The sequence below is a fragment of the Seriola aureovittata genome, chromosome 11 (genome assembly GCF_021018895.1).
Source record: "Seriola aureovittata isolate HTS-2021-v1 ecotype China chromosome 11, ASM2101889v1, whole genome shotgun sequence".
Lineage (NCBI taxonomy): Eukaryota > Metazoa > Chordata > Actinopteri > Carangiformes > Carangidae > Seriola > Seriola aureovittata.
Window position 1 is genome coordinate 23694395 of NC_079374.1, and position 23690 is coordinate 23718084.

At 41.0% G+C, this 23690-nt stretch overlaps 1 protein-coding gene across 1 annotated transcript; it reads left to right on the forward strand.

The window, feature by feature from the left end:
- The first annotated feature begins 3685 nt into the window (after nt 1-3685).
- Nucleotides 3686-23143, forward strand: LOC130177116 (insulin-like growth factor-binding protein 2-B). Its single transcript, XM_056388568.1, has 4 exons — nt 3686-4102; nt 13050-13201; nt 18292-18432; nt 22687-23143. Exons 1-4 carry the CDS (start codon nt 3745-3747, stop codon nt 22843-22845), a joined length of 810 nt encoding a protein of 269 aa, XP_056244543.1. The 5' UTR covers nt 3686-3744; the 3' UTR covers nt 22846-23143.
- The last annotated feature ends 547 nt before the right edge of the window (nt 23144-23690 follow it).

Sequence of the window (23690 nt, forward strand, 5' to 3'; positions counted from 1 at the left end):
CTGAATACTCGAGGACATACTCCCTTCTCTTTTTTAGCTGTATTACCTTCATCATCTTCTTCCTCATCTCTTTTCCTCTTCCTGGATACCTCAGGAAGTGGGTCCACCTCCTCATCTCCTTCCAACAATGTATCATCAGTCTCACTTGTCGCACTACTGACATCGCTGTCAAAGTCGCTGTCTGCAAATTCATCCCACCACCTGAATCTCCCGCTGCTGCTTCCTCCATCCTCGTCATCTTCTCCTCGAGATCGACATCTGGATCCTCCAAGGAGTGAGTCCTCCTGTTCAAGAGGCAGGTTGATTCCCACATTATCCTCAGCATTGAGAGTAACATTCTCAACATTATCATTGTCGATCATATTGTCAACGCTAACGATTCGGTCAACGTGATCCTCATGTCCGGCTAGTTCCGGCCTCCGAGGAGGGTCTATGATTAGAAATGCCAGATGCAGTACTTGCCTGGGAACATACAACAGTGTATAAAATGCATCTCCTTGTCCGTCCATCATAAGACGATGAAGCAAATGGGTGTGTATGAGTGCATGTGAAACATGCAGACTCTGCAGTGTGTGATCGGTGGTTGTGGTTTTGGTGATCAGCTGTTTTCAGTTTGAAGAAGGTGAAGTGAATATTCTTACTATGCCAGTGATGTCACAAGAAATGATCCTCTGTGATGTCATTGCCTTTGAAATGGTGTATCAAGTGGAATTCTTTAAAATTCAAATAATAACAAACCCTCAAATTCTAGAACACTTTCCCATTTAAATAATGATGATAGATAGATAGATAGATAGATAGACAGATAGACAGATAGATAGATAGATAGATAGATAGATAGATAGATAGATAGATAGATAGATAGATAGATAGATAGATAGAGTTTTAGAGTTTTATACTGTACTAGTACAGGGGATCTGTCCAACAAACACACACACACTGGAGAGCCTCATAAATTCATAGATTAAATTCATTAATTAAACTCATATTCTGCAGCAAAGAGAGTCATTTTGCTGCTTTCCCCGAAGTTTACCCTCACTTGTGTGATGCCTCTATCATCTATGGCCGTAGAACTGAAAGATCTGTATAAGATGACTCATCAGTGATGCAAGTTCTTACATACAGGAACAACAAACCTCATTTACTGCCACTTCAGAGATAAAGTACGTCAGCCATGACACACAGCATTTCCGCTGCCTTGGTGTGCTCTGTTTACACTACACTTTTCTGTAGTGCTCCTGACTGACCTTGCTCCCTCCCATTCCTCCGACCCAGATAAAGCTGTAATATCCGGGATGTTGTTGATGTGTGAGCTGGAAAGTAATCACTTCCTGTTACAAGCTCTCGCCTTTTTCATAAAAAAATCAACATCAGAAATGACACACATGGAAGTGAGTCACAGTCGTCCCCAGAGTTCAGCACTTCAACTTAAGTCCCACGATGACAGCTTCAAAACAGGATATGGGCTGGATAGGTCTCTGTTTATTACAGATGGTGGAATACTTAACAATTAGACTATTAAAGGATCTGTTTGTAAGTTTTGCTATTGCTACATATCCAACGTTAGTATTAACAGCTGTTTACTTACTAGGCTATTATAAACATTGTGAGTTCAGTGTCAAACTTCATTCCTTTACTCACCAACAGTCTCCAGTGTTAGAAAGCAACACCAATGTTAACTCTTGCGTGCTGACCCATCTCGTTACTTTCCCATAGCGATTCACTGTAGCCGCCAATCTGCCCTGAAGACGCATTGCTGTTCAGAGGGCGTGTTATAACCTCTTGTCTTGTAAACACAACGATGGCCAAAGCTCTTGTCAAGCGACAATCACCACCAACTGCTCCCGGAAAGAAACCACGTTCCGCTGCTCATAAAACTTACAAATAGCCCCTTTAAACAGTTAGCCTATCTGTAGCAAAACAGGAAATGGTACTAACAAAATCCAATAACAGGCCTGTTTCATAGCACTTTGACTTGTCATAGTAGGAGAAGCACAAGCGTTAGTAATGGCATTAATTATGTTCAGCGTCAAACTTCATTCCTTTACTCGCCAACAGCTGTTTCCAGAGGTGGAAAGCAACCCTCTTGTTTTGCTTCTTTTTATATCACTTCTTTTTTAAGAAAGCATGCTAACCAGCTAGTCCTTGGCCCATCCAGCCCTGAGAACGTAGCACTGCTTAGAGGACTTATCTTGTAAACGCAATGATGACTGAAGCTCTTCACAAGACTGGTTAGTAATGTGCAATTTATTATTACCTAGACGTAATATAATATAATTGAGTATAACACATGTTTGAGCCCCTGTGCCTTTGAGTTTGTTACCCAGGATAACCCCCCCCCCATTTAAAATTTGGCCTTAGACCTTATTTTACCTACATTTTTTCTTCACTTAGCAGAAACGGCTGTCAATGAGCACAACTTCCCTTTTTCTAATTACTGCACATATCAAAGATTCATTTACTGCACTTACTGTTATTTTGCGGCTGCGACAATCTAGCCAGGGGTTTTCCCTGCAAGGAGGGTCGTGTACTTGTTCACAAAACACCTACATTCCTCCTATCCAGCTTTACTCTTTGAAAATGTTCTTATTGTGGACTGAATGACGGAGTCCAAAAACACCAAGGTGAACTGAAAAAAATTAAAAAAAACAAAGCTGGGGTAAGAAACACCACAATGAGGTCAGTCTTACGTCACTACTGTCCTAGCTTCACAGGGTGTAAGTCAACAGTCACTTGTTTGGAGCTGTGGTACAGCCAGGTTGTAATCACTTGGGTTTTCCAGGAGTATTTGGTAACAAAAAACATTATGTTGACTACCTCCACCAGGCAAAATAATTGGGCTACATAGAAATGGAGAGAAAAGTTTGCCCCCTGGCCTCAACTTTAACTGAGTGCCAACTGACATACAACAAATGAAGGGGCCACATCACAGACACTCAGCACTGACTTTAATATTCCCAAGGAAAGATCTGGTTTTCTATGATTTTCTTTGAGCTGAACCTTCTTTTATGAGGGAGTGTGAATGGTGCTGACTCAGTTGTATTTGTGTTTGTCATTTAAGCTTGGCACTGAAATGAACTTAGCAGAAAAAAACACCTTCTTTCTCTCCAGTAATCTTGGGATATAGAATTAGAATATGGGAATTGGAAGCATGTGTGGTGGGGTAAAAATACAAATGAAAATACCCTTGAGGGCACTGCATATCTTCCAATACATTTTTTATTTGCAACACACAGGAAAACAAAACCAAAATCAGTCATCCCATACATGCTACCTTTTGTATTTAATGTATATATATATTATATCAACATATAGGCATATAGGCTTTGCGATGGATATACATATATAAATATATATACACGAATATATAGCATGTCTACAAAATAAGCATACAAACATGAACATACATATTTTTATGTACAAGAAATATATGTCAATTTATGAAATTGTTGCACTTTTTAATAGGTTTGATTTTTAGATATATTCACATGTATGATTTTACTTCATATGTACATATATTTCATGTATAGAAATGTAATATATGTGCATATATTACATTTACATACTTTGAGAGTAATAGGCTCTCCTCTTTCTGAGCAAGTAATATGAGAGCAGATAGGACCCTGTCAGTGGTATCAGCATGTTTACCCACACACAGTTGACTTTCAGGTTCCTGAAGTTCATACTGTTGCCTTCCAAGGGTCATTGTGGATTTCTGTAGTTACTAATAACCTAGCAGTTAGAATGGTCATACATTTTACATACGGATGGCTGTTTGCATACATTGCTTTGCCTGGAATCTTACTCGGGGATTTAGCTTTCCGATGCCCAAGTTGCACCGCGGCGCGTTTAGCTGCGTGCCCCAAAGTCACCACAGTATGTGCAGAGATCGTGAGAGAGCCAGGCTGTGGTTGCTGTCCAATGTGTGCCAGGCTGGAGGGGGAGCTTTGCGGGGTCTACACGCCGAGGTGCTCCACTGGCCTGAGATGCTACCCGAGCGCAGAGGCTGAGTTACCTTTGCAACAGCTCATCCAGGGTTTAGGTCGATGTGGGCAAAAAGTGGAAATAGATTCGACAAGTTTGGACCACCAGGCAACAAATGGTAAGTCATTTGAAAAAAACTTCTGAGGGAGGAACATTAAAGCTGCAATATTTTATAATTCTATATTAACAATGCATCAAATTACTATGCGTGGTGTAAAAGGTTTTGCTTGTAGAGACCAACCAACAAGATTATCACTCCACTCTGCATTTCACCTCAACTCTACTAATAATTTTAGTTTCTATTAGCCTCATTGTTTTGGTGTCAATCACACATTATTTCCAGCAGCAGGCGGCAGCTTTTTAAAGCAAAAAAACCAAACAAAATCAAAACAAAACAAAAAAACCAAACAAACACTGATACAGTAGTACACCCTCTTTGCCAGCCCAGCAGCTAAAGACAGCACCTGAAGTTAGCAACTAGGTGGTGAAATTAGTGTAGCGTTGAGGAGTTGGTGGTGACCAAAACAGAGCTAAAATGACAGTGAACCCAGTGAACATTCGACTAACACAGGGCCAGAAACACAAATCTGAATGCTAATGTTAATGCTGAATGTGCCAATATGTGACTGTATACTAACACCTTTGCAACAACATCATTATAAAAACATTTTAGGTCAGATGCTTTGTTTTCAGCTTGTTTTCAGCTTGTTGTGCAAAGTAGCTCAATAAAATATGTTAATGCAGCTTTAAGTGTGTGTAGTGGTTGTAATGGTTATTAAAGGTTGGGTGCAGGCATACCATGAAGTCCTATTCACAAGATTACATCATTTACAATGAGAGGATGTAGCACTGTTTCTATTCATTTCACTCTCTCTAGTGTATTTTGATCATCAACAGCAGTTTTAAATGTATATTTCTCCCTGACCAAATCAACCAACTAGCTATTCAAAGGATTCTTTGTCTTAAAGTTAAATTACATGCACACAATAAATAATGGAAATAAAAAAAAGCTGTAGTATTGAGATAGAAATCTTATGACCAAACTTGAATAGGTAATGACAGGTTATGTAAGACCTGAAAGAGTGTCTGTGCCAAGTATTTGCATACTGTAATTTAATACCGATTCTTCCAGTGTTCCAGTGTAGTTTTGACCTTTGATCATACCTGTGCTTGACTTTCAAACAATCATTTCCCAAACAAAGAAGATTCACGGAAAGCTGGACACTGAGTCAAAACAATATTTTCACTGCAGGACTCTTTTTATGTCAGAAAAACCACATCAACAAAAGGAATCTGCGGGGACATAGAAATGTTAAGCTTTGCTCTCCAACATTGTAGTTATTAGGGACAAAAGGTCACTATTGATTCCTGAAAATGAAGGTTGACACATGCAATGTGTTTGGCAGGCCCATATCTGTGAGTGCAAACAAGCAGTATCACTGCGATGAACCCGTTACATGTCCGTAACCCACATATCCTCAGTGTTGGGAGCGTCTTAATTTGATGTAGGATTTTGTTTATGTGTATTTGAGAAATGCAATTAAAAGAAAATAAAAAAAAACATACAAACCAGATAAATTTTGGAACGTGCAGTACATATGGAAGATGTAGACCACAGACTCTCGTCGGAGTGGTGTTGGTAAAGTTGTAGATCTCCATAGCAACAGGTGCCACCTAATTTCCCAATCATGCTCTTTTCGTGTGTATTTTGACTCAACTCTTTGAGGAATGTGCTTGATAATGTTTTATTTTGAAATATTTTCAGACATTAAAAGACTTTTTTTTTCTGCATGCATCTTCATTTGATTTCACTAACCACAGACTTAGAGGTTATGGTGTGAGGGGCTAGTAAAAAACAAACCTGATTCCATTCGCCGTAACTTTAGCAGCGTCTGTCTCTTTTGTACCTTTTAAAATGCACATTTTGGGGTTGTTTTCTGCTGTTGGTTGAGTTTACATTAGCACTCCTAAATAACCACACTGATAAGCACAGAGACTTGGTGTGTTCAGATGTCAATATTCACACTAAACTGAAGTAAACAGCCTGAGTAAACAGTCCAGAGTTCAATTCAGCAATATTTAAGTAATTTATTGGGCATTTGTGCCTTTAATGGGATAGGGATAGTGAGAGATGGACAGGAAAGTTTGGGTAAGCGAGCGGGGATGACATGCAGCAAAGGGCCCAGGCAGGATTCGTACCTGGGTGGCCGCTGTGGTCAGGACAGAGCACACATGGTATGCACGCTACCAGATGAGCCACCAGGGCACAGTTCAACACTGCTGTTGTCATTAATGTAGCAATTACCACCTCTGCTCCTGCTCCACCTCCTCCACACTCACTTGGACAAATTTCCACTGGGCAATAGGTGACGGAAAACGGCAACACTGATGTTTTAAATCCATGATTCGGCTTCTTCCGATCTGAAAGGCCTGTAATATTAGAAGTGGCACATCATCTTCAGTATTTCCACTTCAGCTATTTTAGAGTTGACATGGATATGCCCTCCCAGTCCTGATCCTCAAAGGTCTCAGTCTGGCGATGAGTGTGAGCTTCAGTCTCCAAATGAATCAAAACATTTCTCTTCCTTTGAACCCTCATGAGTGTCTCTCATGAGGTACTACGTCCACGGCAGGTGTGGAGCATCTGTCAATGGCATGGATGCATCATTCTACAACAATATTTGGATTAACCATTAACATTTCAACATGTACCGTATTTATGCAAGGAAGGTCTGCTGAGCAACGCGCTCTGCTCTTTGTTCAGCATCTCTGACGCATGTGAAAAGCTGAAACCCAATACTGCTCTGAAACCCCTTAATTATCACACAGTGGCTTGGATTTCTTTAAATGTGACTACCACTTGAAAAACAAGCCAAAAAAAAGATGTTGTTCTGTATATAAACAATTAAGTTATATCCATTTACACATTGGGTTAGATCCATTGTTGGTAAAGGAGGGAAAAAAGAATTGCACTTGTAACAGTTTGAATAATGAATATGGGACACTGACGGCTTTCTGTCCCAGTGGTCTCCACTGGATGTGACATGAGAAGAAACACAGAAAACAGTTTTCTCCCACAGATATTCCTGTTTGTTTGTTTGCTTTTTGTTTGGTTGTGTTTTGTTTTGTTTTTTTACATTATATCCACTTACACTCCACAACAGCCAGGATGCACGACATCAAAAGAGCTATTTGTAAGTTTTGCTATTGCTACATATCCAACGTTAGTATTAACAGCTGTTTACTTACTAGTCTAGAATAAACGTTGTGAGTTCAGTGTCAAACTTCATTCCTTTACTCACCAACAGTCTCCAGTGTTAGAAAGCAACACCAATGTTAACTCTTGTCTCTATCTCATCTTTTCTTCTACTGAGGTTAGCACCCTGCCCCATCTTGTTACTTTCCCATAGCGATTCACTGTAGCCGCCAATCTGCCCTGAAGACGCATTGCTGTTCAGAGGGCGTGTTATATCCTCTTGTCTTGTAAACACAACGATGGCCAAAGCTCTTGTCAAGCGACAATCACCACCAACTGCTCCTGGAAAGAAACCACGTTCCGCTGCTCATAAAACTTACAAATAGCCCCTTTAAACAGTTAGCCTATCTGTAGCAAAACAGGAAATGGTACTAACAAAATCCAATAACAGGCCTGTTTCATAGCACTTTGACTTATCATAGTAGGAGAAGCACAAGCGTTAGTAATGGCATTAATTATGGGCCTGTTTACAGCAAGCCATGAGTGTAATAGCATGAACAATACCAGGACCCCGAAACTCAAGCAGCCATCGTGCATTTTATTTTCCTACTCTTCCATGAAAAAAACCCACTGCAGTTAAAGTCTGAAAAAAAATCTAACTAGGGCAAGTGATGCCATATTTGAGGTAGAAAAGTCAGTGAGTCTAGCCTCATTCAACTTATTTTCATGATGGAGACAATGTCATGTTAGCATTGAACCAAGGACTGAGAGCTGTTTTATAGTGACATGTTCAAAGTGCACAGTCCAAAGCCACAGGCATATTATCCAAATCTTTCTCTCTGCATGTAGCCTGTCTACAACTCACAGACCTGACTTTAACGTTTACTTTATTAACTTTAGCCACAGTCAGTCCCTACCCTAAAGAAATATATACTATATTAAAAGCGTGCATATACATATATTTTTTTTCCATAACCACCTGACTTCAATCATAACAGTATGTCATTTACAGATAGGGAAAGAACCAAGAAGTTCAAAAACATTGTCACTGAATGTAATGGAGAATCATCTAATATTCACATTCTTGCCTTGTGATAGGGTTTCTATAACCACATGCTACAGCATGGTCTTTGTTCAAGTCCATCTCACCGCTAGGTGAATATGCAACTGTATTCTCTGTTATTTAAACTATGCAGACCACCGTTCCTACACTAACTGCCTTCCCCAGCAATTATCTCTATAATCCTTATTTGTTTTTTGCACGTTGTCTGTTTCTCTCTCCTTCCCACCCTCCTCCTGTTGTCGGGGATCTAAAAGTGGCCTTGTTTCCCTGCAGGAGATCCTCTGCTGAGACTTGCTCTCTCTACTTTATTCGCCCTCTAAGGTCTTTAATTATTCTATGTAGATGTGAGTGTGCATAGTATGTGTGTGCATTACACATTCTCAGGAGAAGGTGAAGTCGTACGAGATCACTTTGAGTGGGAGCTGCATGCTGATGCCTGCAAATCTGAGAAATCTCCCCCTGAGGTGTAAATGGGAAGTCCTGCCTCATTCATGCCAATCTCAAAACAGTTTATGTTGAAAAGTCATGTTGCATAATATGATTATAACATTAATGAGCCAGATTTACTATCACAGTACTAAAGCACAGTATTATTATATAAGTACAATTCTGAGCCCCTTTTACTGGTACAACACCTATAACTTTAATCAGTGTTAATGCCTCAGCAGGAACATTATTTATGTACTAAAAAATAAATAAATCAAATGGAACTGATGTCACTGGTGAAAAGCATACATATTGTAAAAGTCAGTCACCCTTGACCACAGAGTACACTTACTGTCTTTTAAGTCTGACAAAAACTGTATTGGTGCCAACTGGCAACAGTTGTCCCTGTAAACTACAAAGGCAACTTCACTTGGTTCAGATGACACACACACAGCAACATCAAGAGTTGAAAGAAAGAGCTAACCGTAAAAGGTTTTGAAAGGGATCTCTGGCCAGACAAAATCTTCTTCATTATTCAATTGCTTTCTGTACAGTTGCCAACAGTAAAGTGTTTGAAGTGGTCGAGCCTCGAGGAGAGCCGTTTACACTGACAATGGTTTGAAGTACTGTAGGGCCACTCTCTCGGCCACAGAGGCGCGGCCAAGTGTTCGAGACACCAGCTCCAGTGTATACGATAACAGGGCAAATACATTAACGCTATGCAACCCTGGAAAGACATTACTCATTCTGTGCCATGAGAGAACTGTGAAAGCATTGCTCAAAGGCAATAGTAAAAGCCAACACTCCCAACAGCTTGAGACAGGTAGTTTCTATGGCGCTGAAGACATAATCAACAACACAGTATTTAGATGACAGCTGTTGGCTTAAGAGGTGTTTTTTCTTCTCTTTGGAACATGCTGTCATGAGTTTTTCTAAGTGTCTATAGAAAACAAGGTCTTAAACACAACTATAGAAAACCTTTTACAACCTGTCTAAATTTACACCTCGCTTGACAACAATACAGCCCTCATCCATTCACCACCGCCTTATGATACAGTACATATAAGTGCTAGTGCGATTTGCTATACTACTATTCAACACCTCTGGAAGGAAAATGAAATCTCATCAATTTTCTTCATGTTTCAAAATATTTTTACATATAGTACCGGACTGGGTGACATGTTAATGTGACTGTTTTTTAGTGTTACTGTGTGAAGACTGTTATATTCAGTTAAGGTTGAAAGTTTATTGCATTTACTGAGTTTTCCAGGTTGTCAGTGAATGCGTGTTATGCTTAGAGGCTGTGAAGCCAGTCAGTCATCACAGCTACACAGTGATTTGGGTGAAACAACATACCTGTAACTTCATTTTTGAAGGACGCTCTTTATACAATAATATATAATAATATAAAATGTATGAATACATTATAATATATTAATAATATAATAATAATTAATGCATTATTCTAAGCTTGTGTGATGAACTGCAGTTTGGATTTTATGACTCTTAGCCTTTGCTGACATAATGTAATGAATACAAATACACTTAAGGTCGTGTTTGTGGCCACACAGTTTGAACTGTCGGCACATGGGAAGTATTGCCTTTCTACTTAATCAGATTGGTAAGATGTGGCTGTAGTCATATCAGAAAAAGAATATAATAATCTTCAGTCAACTTGAATTTGGGCCTGGGGGATGGTGCTGTTCAGTTTGGATTGCAAAGAAATGTGGAACACACATTTGTTACAGACATTTAACACCCCTCAGGATGAGTGGTAACAACTGTGACTATCCCCCGACCTTTCATCTGGCATCATCAGGTGAAAACTTTACTTTGTCCAGTACTTGTGGACTGTTTTATGTTTCATGACCAAATACCTACAAACTGTTTCCATCAGCCTCTGCTGTGCTTTGTGCTACAGTAATGATGTTGAACATTGTAAACATGACCTGCTAAACATCACCCCGTTGGAGCAGGTGGTGTTGTGTCAAAGGCTGTTTCCCCTTCGATATGTGTTTTCCCTGACCTCAACCTGAACCTGATCCCTCACCCTAACCAGTCATGTGTTATGATGCTTAACCTGACCCCAACTTTAACCTGACCCTAATCAGTTATCTTTGCCTATTCCCCGAACCGTGGAATCCACTGTCTCCCCCAGGTTCAGCCCCACAGAGCTGCTAGCATAGCTGCAGACCCTGTTTCAAGACATCTTCAGACCAAGCAACTATTGATACAGCTGCTTGCAAAGCAGGACACGATAGTACATGGTAACCATGCAGTTCACAATGAATCATTTGGAAATTTCACACACAAAAAACAATACTACCTTATTTGCATTGAATTGATGGTGCAACACCGCTGCTTTCAAGTTTCATTGAGAGAAGAAGATTGATGTTTCTCAAAGTAGTCTTCATTCCAAACATGAAAGACACAACAGGCAACATAGAAACCTTTAAAGCACTTTTACGAATCAATTCTTGATCACTGAGAGCTTTCATTGCCATTATGAAAAATGGCAGGGCATCATACGCACCTGTTAATCCAACTGAGCCACTAAAACAGTGTTCAACACACTTGGGCCAGGAATCAGCAGAAAGTGTTTATAGTGTGAATAGTGTTAAAATAGATAGATATTTCATTTATGTCTTTATTTTATTATTATCATTGGTATTATTGATTTGATTATCGTTGTTGTTGTTGTTGTTATATGATTACAATATGAATAGCCTAAATAATAAATCAGTTATGTAACATCATCAGAACTGTCAGATTCAATAACATTTCGAAGTTAAAATCTTCTGTACAGAATTTTACATGAACAAGTGAAAGTGTCTTTTACAATATGGGACATCAAACAGTTTCTTATTCAACCCAACATGAAATATGTATAAAACCATAACATCATCATTTGATGATGAAGTAAGTAAAACAAATGTCACTTGCCCAAAAGTTTCCTTTTACACTTCCTGTGGCCAAATTTCTTGGAGCAATTAAAAACGGACAACAAATCAGATATTTACAACTCGTCAGTGTTCAAGGTTTAACGTAACTTGCTGTGCAGAAGCCACACTCACTCAGTCTTAACACCTGGAAGAGTGTGAACCAAAACTTCATGTGCACAGACACACGTCAACACGCACAGAAGCTTTTGATACGGTGTCATAACATGTGTACGGAGCGCTGAAGATTCACAGGGGGGCCTTCCCCTCTCAGGCGTGATTTACAACCTCAGACTCCTGCTCCAATTTTGGCACTGCAAATTACACACATGCCCCACACACACACACACACACACACACACACACACACACACACACACGCAAACAGAGCCTCTGGCAGGTAGGTTAGATACCCCCCTAAAAAGGTCCTTACTCAGCATGAAAAACCTTCATCACAAGTGTTTTCTCACGAGTCTGGACTCACCTCCAGTGACTAACAGCCGAGCTCGGGCCTTTAATTCAGTCCCTGCTTTTTTCGTCTACTGTTGAAATGTGTAAGACCATGCAGGATCAGGACCGTGACAACTAACACTATGCTGATAAATGTCCCTACAGTGTTAAGCCCTTTGTGTTTCACCGTTACGATCATCAGTGGCACAGTGCACGTCTCAGTTTCTCATTCATTTTGCATCATACTTTGATTCTGTTTTGAATTAAGTTGTTAGCTTGTTGTTTGTGTTTTGTCTCTCCTGTGTCTGACAAATGCTGAACATACTTTGGTGAAACATGCAGCAGGAAACACACTGAGAGTGACCCCACTGCTCAGAGGAGATCTGGCAAACAAGCGTCATGAGCGTACTGTTATAAACCTGAATGGGCTGGATGAAGCGCTTTGCTATTTCACGGAAAAAAGATCTTAGCCAGTCTGTTTGCGCTGTCGCCATAGTAATTACAGCCACCGCAACGCCTGACTGTCCAGCATAGAATTAGTCACATGAGGTATGAGGGACACAGGATGCCTCGAGGACACAGGGAGGCTTTGTCTTCTAATTCCAAGATTAAGATGACTTGTAAAAAGGCCTGTTATTAGAAAAATGTTTGCTTTTAATAGCACCTTTTGATTAAAGAATAGATACATGTAGATAATGTGTGAGTGTTTTGGAAAGCAGCAGAGATGGTGAGACAGTTTGCATGTGCAACATCTGCCTGTTATATACATAGCTTAAAGCAGGACACAGATTACTTTCATGCTCAAAAAAACGGACTCTAAAGGCGGATTTCTAAGAACCTACAAGTATTGAATGTTACATTGGGATTAAAACCAGAAATGTTGAATTAGCTTTGAAAAGCTTTCTTTGGACCCAGGCATGAAGTCTGCTTCCAAGAAGGCCCAGGCAGATGTTTTGTATGACTGAGTTTTCTGTGTGTTTATTTGCTGCAGAGGTGCATGGGACTGAGAATCCACTCACCAAGAGACCAGCCATAGATGCTGCGTTATGGCAGGAGTCGGCCAGGCAGCAGTACTTGAACGAGCGCAAAACCAAGATGAAGACAAATCAACTGGAGGACCCCCGAACCCCGAAAGCTCCTCAGGTCAGCACTGTACCAATCAGCCATAATCTATAAGTGACAATTCAGGATTCATTTCCTCTCAATTTATTACATATTGTAGCTAATGCTGGCCTCACACCGAACGACAAAGTGATTTCACTGTCACAGACAAATTCTTCGACACGTTTAATATATACGTTTTTAGTCTTGGCTCATGCAGTGACACTTTCTTTAGCACCAAAGGGGAAGCAGCAAACCGAGTTGAGTGTGCATGGAGGCGGACATTAAATACATAAGAGTGACAAGGGTAATAGGATGCAAGGCAAATCATTTCAAAATAAAACAGGAAATCATAAATACAAAAGTCCAAACATATTAGGGACAGATCATGGCAATTATATTGGTGAGTTCCTAACTTTACTTAATAATAATCATAATAATAATAAAGAGCAAAAAAAGCCTGTAAAAAAAACAAACAGCTTTTCTTCCTGTAAATTTCCACTAGGAGCATGATGGGAAATAATCTCAAAGAAATCTAGTCTTTCAAATAGTGACCCTGCAACATCCCCAGTCTTTACAAAATCTGATAGAGTGAGACTAAAAACTCTGTTACTTTATGGTACATTGTCTTTAGATGTGAGGGGGTGTCAGACTTTAGTCTTTTCAAAGTCTTTTCAGAGTTTTCTAGCGTATGGTAGGAAGAAAAGACAGACAAAAGAAAAGTGTATTATCTTATACATCCAGACTGATCCACTGGGTCTGAAAAGCAGCACAGTGGTCCTCTGTGTTGGCTTAAGGTCTGAGGCAGTTGCCTCTGCAAGTTATTATGAATCTTAAAAGCAAAAACTCAATGTCGTAACCTCCCCTGCCCATAGAAAAATGAACAATTCAGCCAAACAAAAGCTTAGTGCCGTATAATGTTGCATGGACGTGGGGCCCTGGTAGCTCCCTAAGAATTGTTGATCGTTTTTTGTTTTTTTTTTTTCCCCCCACAGCAGCGTTCCAGCTTTTATTTTCTGTGCACTGCAGTTTCACAGTACACGGCAAAGTGCAGCCAAGTGCTCAGTCTGCCTATCAAAAGCAAGCAGTGACAAAAGGTCAACAATGTGCCGTGTGAGCGACAATGTCTGGTAGAGTAGTGCCCTCCTCTGGGCGCTCTTTCTCTCAAACAAGCATACGCACGTGCACAGACACACAGACACACACTTTTTTTTATCACTGACAATGCATGGACTTAGATTTGGTCTTGGATTCATTAACCTAACCTTAGTCATACCAACTGTCTGCCCAACCACAACTCTCACCCTAACTTAACCCTCACTGCAAGCAAAGACAAAGTTTTAACCCTATAGTGACTTAGTCATTAATACAAGCACACATTTATGTGCTTTCATGCTATCGCATTAAAATGTGGTGATACATCCAGTTGTCGTCCAAGAATGTGAGAATATTGTCTGTAATGCGATAATCCTTAACAATAACAGATCAACATGTAACTAAGCTGAAATCAGATAATGTGTTAATAATGAAAAGCCACTTAGCAAGACTAAGCAGCTTACAGATATGCACAGTATATATTCCGTAGAAAATGCGTGCCTCAAGTTTGAAACTCTTGGACTGTAGAATGACTTTAGATTGATGTAGTGATGTCTTTCCAGAATTCATATTCAAATTCAAAGGTGCTTTATTGACATGAAAGTTTCAAGAAGAAGCTTGCCAAAGCATCAAATTCAATTCAAAGAACAGAGAAAAAACTGAAAAAAAGAACAATAAAAAAATACAGTGATTGATACGTACACACACATATATACAGTACCACTCAACTAGTATATATATATATATTATATATATATATATATACATATGTGTGTGTGTGTGTGTGTGTATTTAAAGTATATTATATGCATGTGTGTGCATGTATGCGTGTCTAGGTCATTCACTGACCTCAGGTTTGTGGCGTGTTGAATATTTTTGCACGACCTCTGTGCATTTATTGACAAGTTTCTAATTATGTAAAAATCTCGAAGGAACATGTGTTGCATTCAGACGGAGTTGTCTCAGCTTCAGTAATTAGACATAATGAGCATCTTCCTGATGAAAAGTCCATATTGTTTTGCTCTCTGCAGTGGAATGTGCATTGGCAGTTTAATGCGATCTATACAGTAGATTATGACCCCCAGCAGCCCCATTCTCTAACATTCACCCAACATTTCACAGTCTCAAAAGCAGCTTCACAAAAATAAAAAAACAGTTCCTGGAAATTCCTTAATGGGATGGCGTAGAAACACAGATATTCTTTCTGTTTCATGCAAATGAGCTTGGGTCCAGGGGGGTTGCGCAGAGGAGGCCCATATACATCGCAACACGGCAAAACAATGATATGCATTTGCTCATTTTCTCCCTCACTTAACTCTCTCAGTTGCAGCAAAACAAAACAAAATAAAACAAAAAAATCACAAGCGGCAGGACACAAAACAATTGTTGAGATCATTAGAAGCAACAAAAGAGAGAATGCAGCAAAAGGAGTCGTGCAGCTGGGCAGGGGGAGGGATTTCAGACGGCTGGTGTCAAGCATGGATGCACTTCATTGTGGGTGGCCATACGAGGTCATATACTGTACACAAAATGCATACCTCGCTGTCAGAGCTGTGGTCGTGTGAGGATTGTAACCCGAATGCCTCAAATATGTACACATTTTTTAAGATAGTTAAAAGCTTCTTTTGCGCCATATTGACGTTATAGTTTTCATGCAAAGACCCTGTAATTCGAGTTGTCTTGACTGCTATTTAACTTTGAAATATATTTTTTTTCCTCTTTGGCCTCATTAAACCTTTTTTTATACTTGATTAACTAAATAAAATGTATCTATGAAAATCAAGTTAAATCAAAGCATTTTATTGTCTTTGTTCATGGAGACCAGAAAGTTTTCATGGTAATAAAGTGAAGATTTTTAAAGAATGTAATTAAAGCAGAAAACCTTAAAGGGGAACACCAGCAATTTTACAGGTCAAAGTTAGTTAACATATGATGAGGATTAATGATGTTACTTGAGTCAGCGCTGGTTAATGCTACATGTTTGTTAATGAAAAAAATCTGTGGGCGTCAAGTTAGAAAGAAGTGAACTCACCAGAGCTCTGCAGCCTGCTCCTCTTCTCTGCTTGAGGTTATAATATGTAACTTTTCCACATTAAAATGTCAACAAAAAAAAAACTAGACCTATGTTATATGTTTCCAGCTATTCTCAAACCTAGAGAAATACATGATTTTAATCATTGTAACATGTCATTTGCTCACCTGTCAATGGCATCATATCCCCTATACGAGTGCACTGCTGTTGTGGGTGCCTGCCAGAAGCTGAAAATGGACTTTTATCCAGTTTTTAAAGTTTTTTTTTTTTTTTTTTAACACCTTGGTCATTTTCATCAACATATTTTAACCATGTGAAGGATTTTAGTCACGGGACATCTGAATCTGAAGTTATCAGTGAAAAAAGCTGATTGTATGTTAGACAGCTCAGCTCCCAGCCCCTCCGAGATGTCCAGTGTTGGCGAATCACTAATTTTCGAGCTAAGTGCTTTATTGATTGTTTCTACTGGTTTTCCCCCTGGTGTGGTTGTTTTGGAGAGGAGGACACCTCTGTGGATAATTCAGCTGCTGGTAAAAAACCGCCTGAAGGAATACAAACTGAGAGAAGCTTAGGGCAATTGTTGTAAAGGCAACTCCCACGATCCCACGCTATTTCACCATGTCACCCTACGCTGTCTTTTGTTATTGTTTTGGTAGAGAGATGCCTGGTGGCAGAAGTTACATAATGTGCATTTAAGGCTAGTGGCTCCATTAGGCTACATTAGCATAACACACCGAGATCTCTGACCGCACTGTCGGTGGTCGAATGGCATTGTGGCTAATGTAGGCACGAGGCTTAATACAGTTTTCTATCCCTGTTTATATAACTGCCTGCCGAAGCAGAGAATATGGAGGAAATGTGAGTTAATACTGCGAGGGCATGATCAATTGTTACAGAGACAAGAGTTAACATTGGTGTTGCTTTCCACCACTTGAGACGGGTCTTTGTGAGTAAAGGAATAAAGTTTGATGCCGAACTCGCAGTGTCTCTTCTAGACTGGTAAGTAAACAGCTGTTAATGCTAACGTTAGCTATGTGGCGATAGCAAAAGATACAAATAGCTCCTTTAATGACAGTACTGCAAAGTGTGTGATAAGAAGCTGTGTAACTTTGTGGTTTAACTGTTTGAAGGTGCATATGTGAGAATTGTTTGGCATGAAATTTCCTTGAAAAGAATACGGGAGGAAGGAGGCGGCAGTGAAGCTGGAGGTGCATGCGTTCAGGTGTGGATTTATGTGTGTTTATTATGAGAGACAGAAGGAGACGAGGAGTCAAAGACTGTCGGAGAGAGTGTGAAAGAGAGAGAGAGAAAGGCTACTTTTCATCCATATGTTCAGATGTCTGATAAGGTTTGTGGCAGACTGCGCCTCCTCCTGCCCTTCTCTCTCATCCTCAGCCAACTAATCATAAGACTGGACCCCTTTGATCCCACTGGCAGCCTGATACACTCTGTGTGTGTGTGTGTGTGTGTGTGTGTGTGTGTGTTACAGTGAAGTCTATGTGTGTGCATGCACTCGTGGAAACATGGAAAGTGTGTGTGCAGATCCATGCAACAGGAACAGTGTTCACAATATTTATGTGTGTGTGTGTGTGTGTGTGTGTGGCCGTGGCCACCTGCTGAGTTAAGCAGTCTAGCCACTCATGTTCCACTCCACCAGACTCACATCAATAATATTGGCTGAACTTTCTGCTTGCCTAACTGCACCTCATAAAAAAAGTTAGCTATAAATGTGTGTATTTGTGACATTTTTACAAGACACACAGAAGTATTTTATTCCTCCATTCTTATTCTTGGACAGAGCACATTCTTGGCCTTGGGACCTAAGTCTAACTTATCCTCACTGTGTTTCTTGTCTCCTCCTCTATTCATCTAAATTACTTTAAGTTCTTTCTTCTGTGTAGGTGTTTTTGTGAATCTGCTTTGATGGTTACTGAGTGGTTGTTGTCATTATTAGTGCAAGGATCAGTATCGCTGTGAATAACTGTCTCCTTCCTCGTCCTTTCAGAGTGCCTGTCAGACGGAGTTGGACAAGGTCTTAGAGGAGATCTCCAAAATGACCTCTGAGGATAACAGAGGCCCGCTGGAGAACCTGTATGGGCTCAAATTTCCAAACTGTGACAGACATGGATTGTACAACCTCAAACAGGTGAGCCATGGACAGAGCGCTGGTCTCACCCCACATTATTTTACACAAACACAAACTCTACACAAGACGTCAAACATAAACATACAGATGATGTAAACATAAATTGATGGAAAATCTCCCATAATGGAGAAAACTTAAGTATATAGTTTATTGACCCATCAAACAAGACTGGAAAAATATTTCAAGAAATAAAAAATATAAAAAATCTAATAAACAACAAACAATTTATGACTTGTAGGAGAAAGACTTACAAGTGGAGAGGTTTACAAGAATGGCTTAATATCAAAACCTAGAGTGAGACCATTGGGGGATAGGAAAGATGTTGAAGAAGCCATCTTGAATATTTCCCACATCGTTTCATACCCCTCCAACCTCTCACTATCAATGAATCTCAGTGCTCTTACATTATGTTTGACATGTCTAAAGTGAGTATCTGCAGGATTATTATGGTTATTATTATTATGGAATTACATGTATTTATTTATAGTTCTGTTAAAAATATGGTCAGATCTTCATCTAGGTTACAATAATAAACAAACAGAAGTATGTGAACTCCTCGGCCGATGGCTTCAGTGAGAGCTGACTGGATTCAGGAGTTAACAAACATGGAGTTCAATCAATGAACCATGATTGGAGGCATGTGTTAGAGGTACTTTGATTTGTAAAAGTGACCCAGGCATCAACAAGCATCTGCTGATGTGAACCAAAGCCTAGCCAAAAAAGAGGCGTAGAAGATTTATGATCAAGAATTACTGATCCGCATGAAGCTGGAAAGAGGAACAGAATCGTCTCCAGGAGTTTAGATCTTCATCGGCCTACAGTCAGACAAACTATCAAACTGTCAGTAAATAAATGGAGACCGTTTAGTTCTGTGGCTACTCTCCACAGAAGTGAGCGTCCAGTTGTGATGACTCCAAAATCACAACACACACTGATCAGTAACTTAAGAACCCTGAGTAAGAAAACAAAACATCACTGCATATCTCTTCAACACTACTGGCAAGATGTTTGGTGAACAGATGAAACTAAGATTGCAGCTCTATGTATGGTGTAAAAAGGGCACTGCATACCAACATGAAATCATCATCTCAACGATGAAGCGTGGAGAAGGGGAGCGTCATGATTCGGGGGTTTGCTGCCTCCGGGTCTGGACAGCTCACCATCTTCGAGGTCACTTACAGGATGATGTCAGGGTGGCTCCACCTGCTGAAAGCTCAGGAGAACCTGGCTGATGCAGCAGGACAATGACCCTGAGCTTTAAAATAAATCTAACACAGAAAAAGAAAATCCACCTTTTGAAGTCAGAGCCCAGACTTGAATCCAGCAGAGATGCTGTGGAACAACCTGAACAGAGCCGCTCACACCGGACATCCTTCATGTCTGAAGAATGGTCCAGACTTCCTCCTGAACACTGTGCAGGTCTGATCAGCAGCTACTGGAAGAGCTGGTGTCAGGTTATTGGTACCAAAAGAGGTTCGAACTGTTATTAAATCCACTTACCTTCTCCACCAGCGCTGTGACTGTGATATTAGCTTCAGCTCATGCTTAAGGGGTCCTCGTACTTTTTTCTTACCATTCCAGAGCGGCGAAGTGAATTTCAGTACCTGATCATGGAAGGACTGGACGCATTTATTCAAATTCCATTATCCAGTTCAGATGATGGATAATTCATATCACATCCTCTGTAAAGTAATCCTTCACGTTTTAAAGTTAACAGTGAATCACACAGCAGAAAACGGCTGCTCTCTCACTTTTGCACAAATGACCCATTACTGGCCACGCCCCAATCAGTGACGTCACAGCAGGTGTTTTCCATCCACTGTCAATGACAAAACACCTGCTGTGACATCACTCATTAGGATTTGGCGCAGGGCTGTTACACGTTTGAAAGCTTCAGCCCGTAGAGAGCGGTTTTCTGCTCCGTGGAGTTCACTGGTGACTGACTGTTTCATGAGGAACTGTAACACAAGAGCACGCAGAGGCTGGAGTGGTTGCAGATGTCATCGGGTTTTCGAGTTGTTCTGGTAGCTGCTGTAAGTGGGATTTACTGTGAGCAGTGACTCTGACGAAGGGGAAAAGGATTATCGTGCCTACACGTGTGACACATTTAAGTGTGGCCCCGGCTTCGTCTTTGGAAGGAGCTGGGTATATTGCCGCTGATTTCCTGAATGGATTCAGTTCTGATTCACAAGGTCCCGATTCGATTCAATATCGATTCCCGTTACAGATATTTCAGCTACGATGTCAGTTCCTCTTGGGTATGAATGAGATTCATAAGTTGGTGCATTGTTAAAAATATCAACGTTCACACTACACATCCAGCCGCACATCTGCTTTCCGTTGAGTGGCGTCTGCCGTGTTTTTGCCCCCTCAAGTGACCAGATCTCGTTGGGCGAGGAGGCCGCTAACCCGAGGGCAACGGTGTAACAGCTTCACACATCCACAGGACTGTAAAAGGCAGATATTAAAAGATTGATCTCAGGATTTTATGAATCGATATCGGATTATTGAAATGAAGATTGATTTGAATGGGAGAATCTTTAGCCTTTATTCTTTAGACCAGCTGGCTGAGGCTCAGGAGGTAGAGCAGAAGGTCGGTGGTTTGATTCCCGGCTTATCCAGTCTGCATTTCAAAGGGTCCTTGGGTAAGATACTGAACCCTGAGGTATGATGTGTAAACGTGTGTGTATTATGTGTAGGAAAACGTGCTGTGTGAATGTAGCTTTGAGTGGTCGATAAGACTGGAAAAGCGCTGTATAAATGCAGCCGTTTTAATTCTCATTCTCAACACACACACACACACACACACACACACACACAGACATACATATCATTTGCTGTAGTTCTGCCTTGGATTTCCCCTCTCTTCTCTTTCATAGTCTGACTCACACACATGCACGCGCACACACACACACAAACACAAACACACACACACAAATTCTCTTGTATCACCCGGGTAAATCACCCTGGCAAAAAAAGACAACCTCCCCCTCCCTCCCACCTGCTACCACTCTCCACACAACTACCCCCCCCCCCCACCACCACCACCACCCCCCCTTTTTTTTCATAAACTCACACATACACACGCTCTTCTTCCTCATCCTTAGCAGTCTGCTCATAGACACACATACACCCACCCACACACACACACACACACACACACACACACCCACCCACCCACCCACCCACCCACACACACACACACACACACACACACAAATGCGTGGAGAGATGTTGTCATCGTGAATGAGGCAACAAGCTTCTGAGCTCAAGGTTACAAGGCAATAAAAGTGTTTGGCGTACTTCATGGGAAGACTTTTGTTAAGCCGAGGAACGAACCGTGCTTCCGACCGGGGGCTTGAATTTGAATTCTGCTCATCCATAGAAATCAGACAGAGGAGGACAAACAAGGTCACATATCCAGTGTTGTCTTACGAGGATAGTAGAGCAGAAAAGAAGATTTGAATAGGCGCCACAGTTTCCTAAAGCAGGGCTCTCAGCCACTCAGCCAATTTTCATCACTGGTCACAAACAACAGCATTGTTTCGGACCGGAGTCCTGGGTTCCCAGGGAGGAACACTGTACCTCCTCAACACTCGGCTCCCTTTTTTTGGAGTTGTCCCTCCTTGTCGCGCGGTAATTACTGTAACTGTCACTTTTTTTGTTCTTTTTCATCGAAGGAAGAAAATGGAAAGTCTTTTCTTCACCCCCAGCTCTTCGTTCTTTTTCGCCGTCCCCTTCTCGGGCCGCCCCGTGTGCACGGCGTAAACTGTGTCCACTTCAATTACGACCTCATTTCTGAGTAGAGGGAGGGGGGGGCTCTGTGGGGGGGCTGGTCTACTGGCATGCCTCTGTGTGTGTGTGTGTGTGTGTGTGTGTTTGTGTGTGTGTGTGTGTGTGAGTGTGTGTGTGTGTGTGTGAGTGTCTGTGATGGCATGTGTGGCTGTGGATGGGTTGTGGGTTGGGGGTATGACCTGAGGATGGGCTGTTATTGGGTGACTGTCGTCCCACCCGAGCCATAGCCCTCACTCTCATCCAATGGCCCCCTGCCACCAGGAGATCCACAAGTACACACACACTCACTCATACACACACACACACACACGCACACACACACATCTCGAGCCACCATACGCCATGCTTCATTAGTGCACCCCCCCCTTGCTTCCCACTGTGCATCCTTACCCCTCCCGCTTTTTTTTCCAATGTTTTCCAACTTGTCTAGTTTTTGTGTTTTTCTTCTCCTCTTTCCAGTGCAACATGTCCACCCACGGCCAGAGGGGCGAGTGCTGGTGCGTTAACCCCTTAACTGGGATCCAGATACCGGCGACACCTAAAGTCAGAGGGGATCCCAACTGTAACCAGTTTCAAGAGGAGCTCAGGGCAATGCCCACTGCATCAACGTCCCGCTGATCATCAGACATCGTGACGGGGTTGACGGGTTTCCTTCAAAATTCAGAATCTGGGAGGATTTTCTTTTTAAATTAATACAGTTATTCTATCAAAATGTTAAAAGAAAAAAAAAAAAAAAAGTGTAAAGACCAAGTTCATCTCTCAATGCTTCCCGACTTCCCTGTTTTGTCTTTGGGACTCAGAACCAAGCTGTACATTTTTAAAAGGGAGGAACAAATGTATAGTTTAATTTGTTTAAAAAAAGTTATGTCTTGAAACAGCCGCTTAGCAAAAGGTAATAAAACTGAAGTAAATAGTTCATTTGTTGCTGACTGTTTTTACTGGCTGGTTATTATACATTTGGTGTGTATTATGCAGCTGTGTGCTGAGGCCTCACATTCACACAGTGTTACTAGATCCCTACCAACCTCAGTCAGTGGATAGTCACGCCAGATTTGTTGCTGTGCTAACGATGGAGCAGGGCTGCCACTCATCAAGAAGACACGCCTCTGTTTTTCTGGAGCGGAGGTGAGAATCTTGTAGGTTTATAGGTTTAATCACGCTCATACTTTCCCTGATTATATCTTGTAATATTTCTTTGCTTCGAACATTCAGCAGTTTGGAAAACTACAGAGAGTTGTTGTTGTCGTTGTTGTTGTTGTTTGTCAGCAGTTTTCTGATCAACACTTGTCAATTCCAAATAAGTGTCACTAAAGAAAAATTACACTGAGAGTGATAACAGCGAGAACTGCCGGGTGTGCAGACACGCATGTGTGTGTAATAATGTGAATCATTACATTCTTAGGTGAAAACGTGTTTTTAAGGTTTGGTTAGGGTTACGCTAAAGATAGGCTAACGTTAGGCTA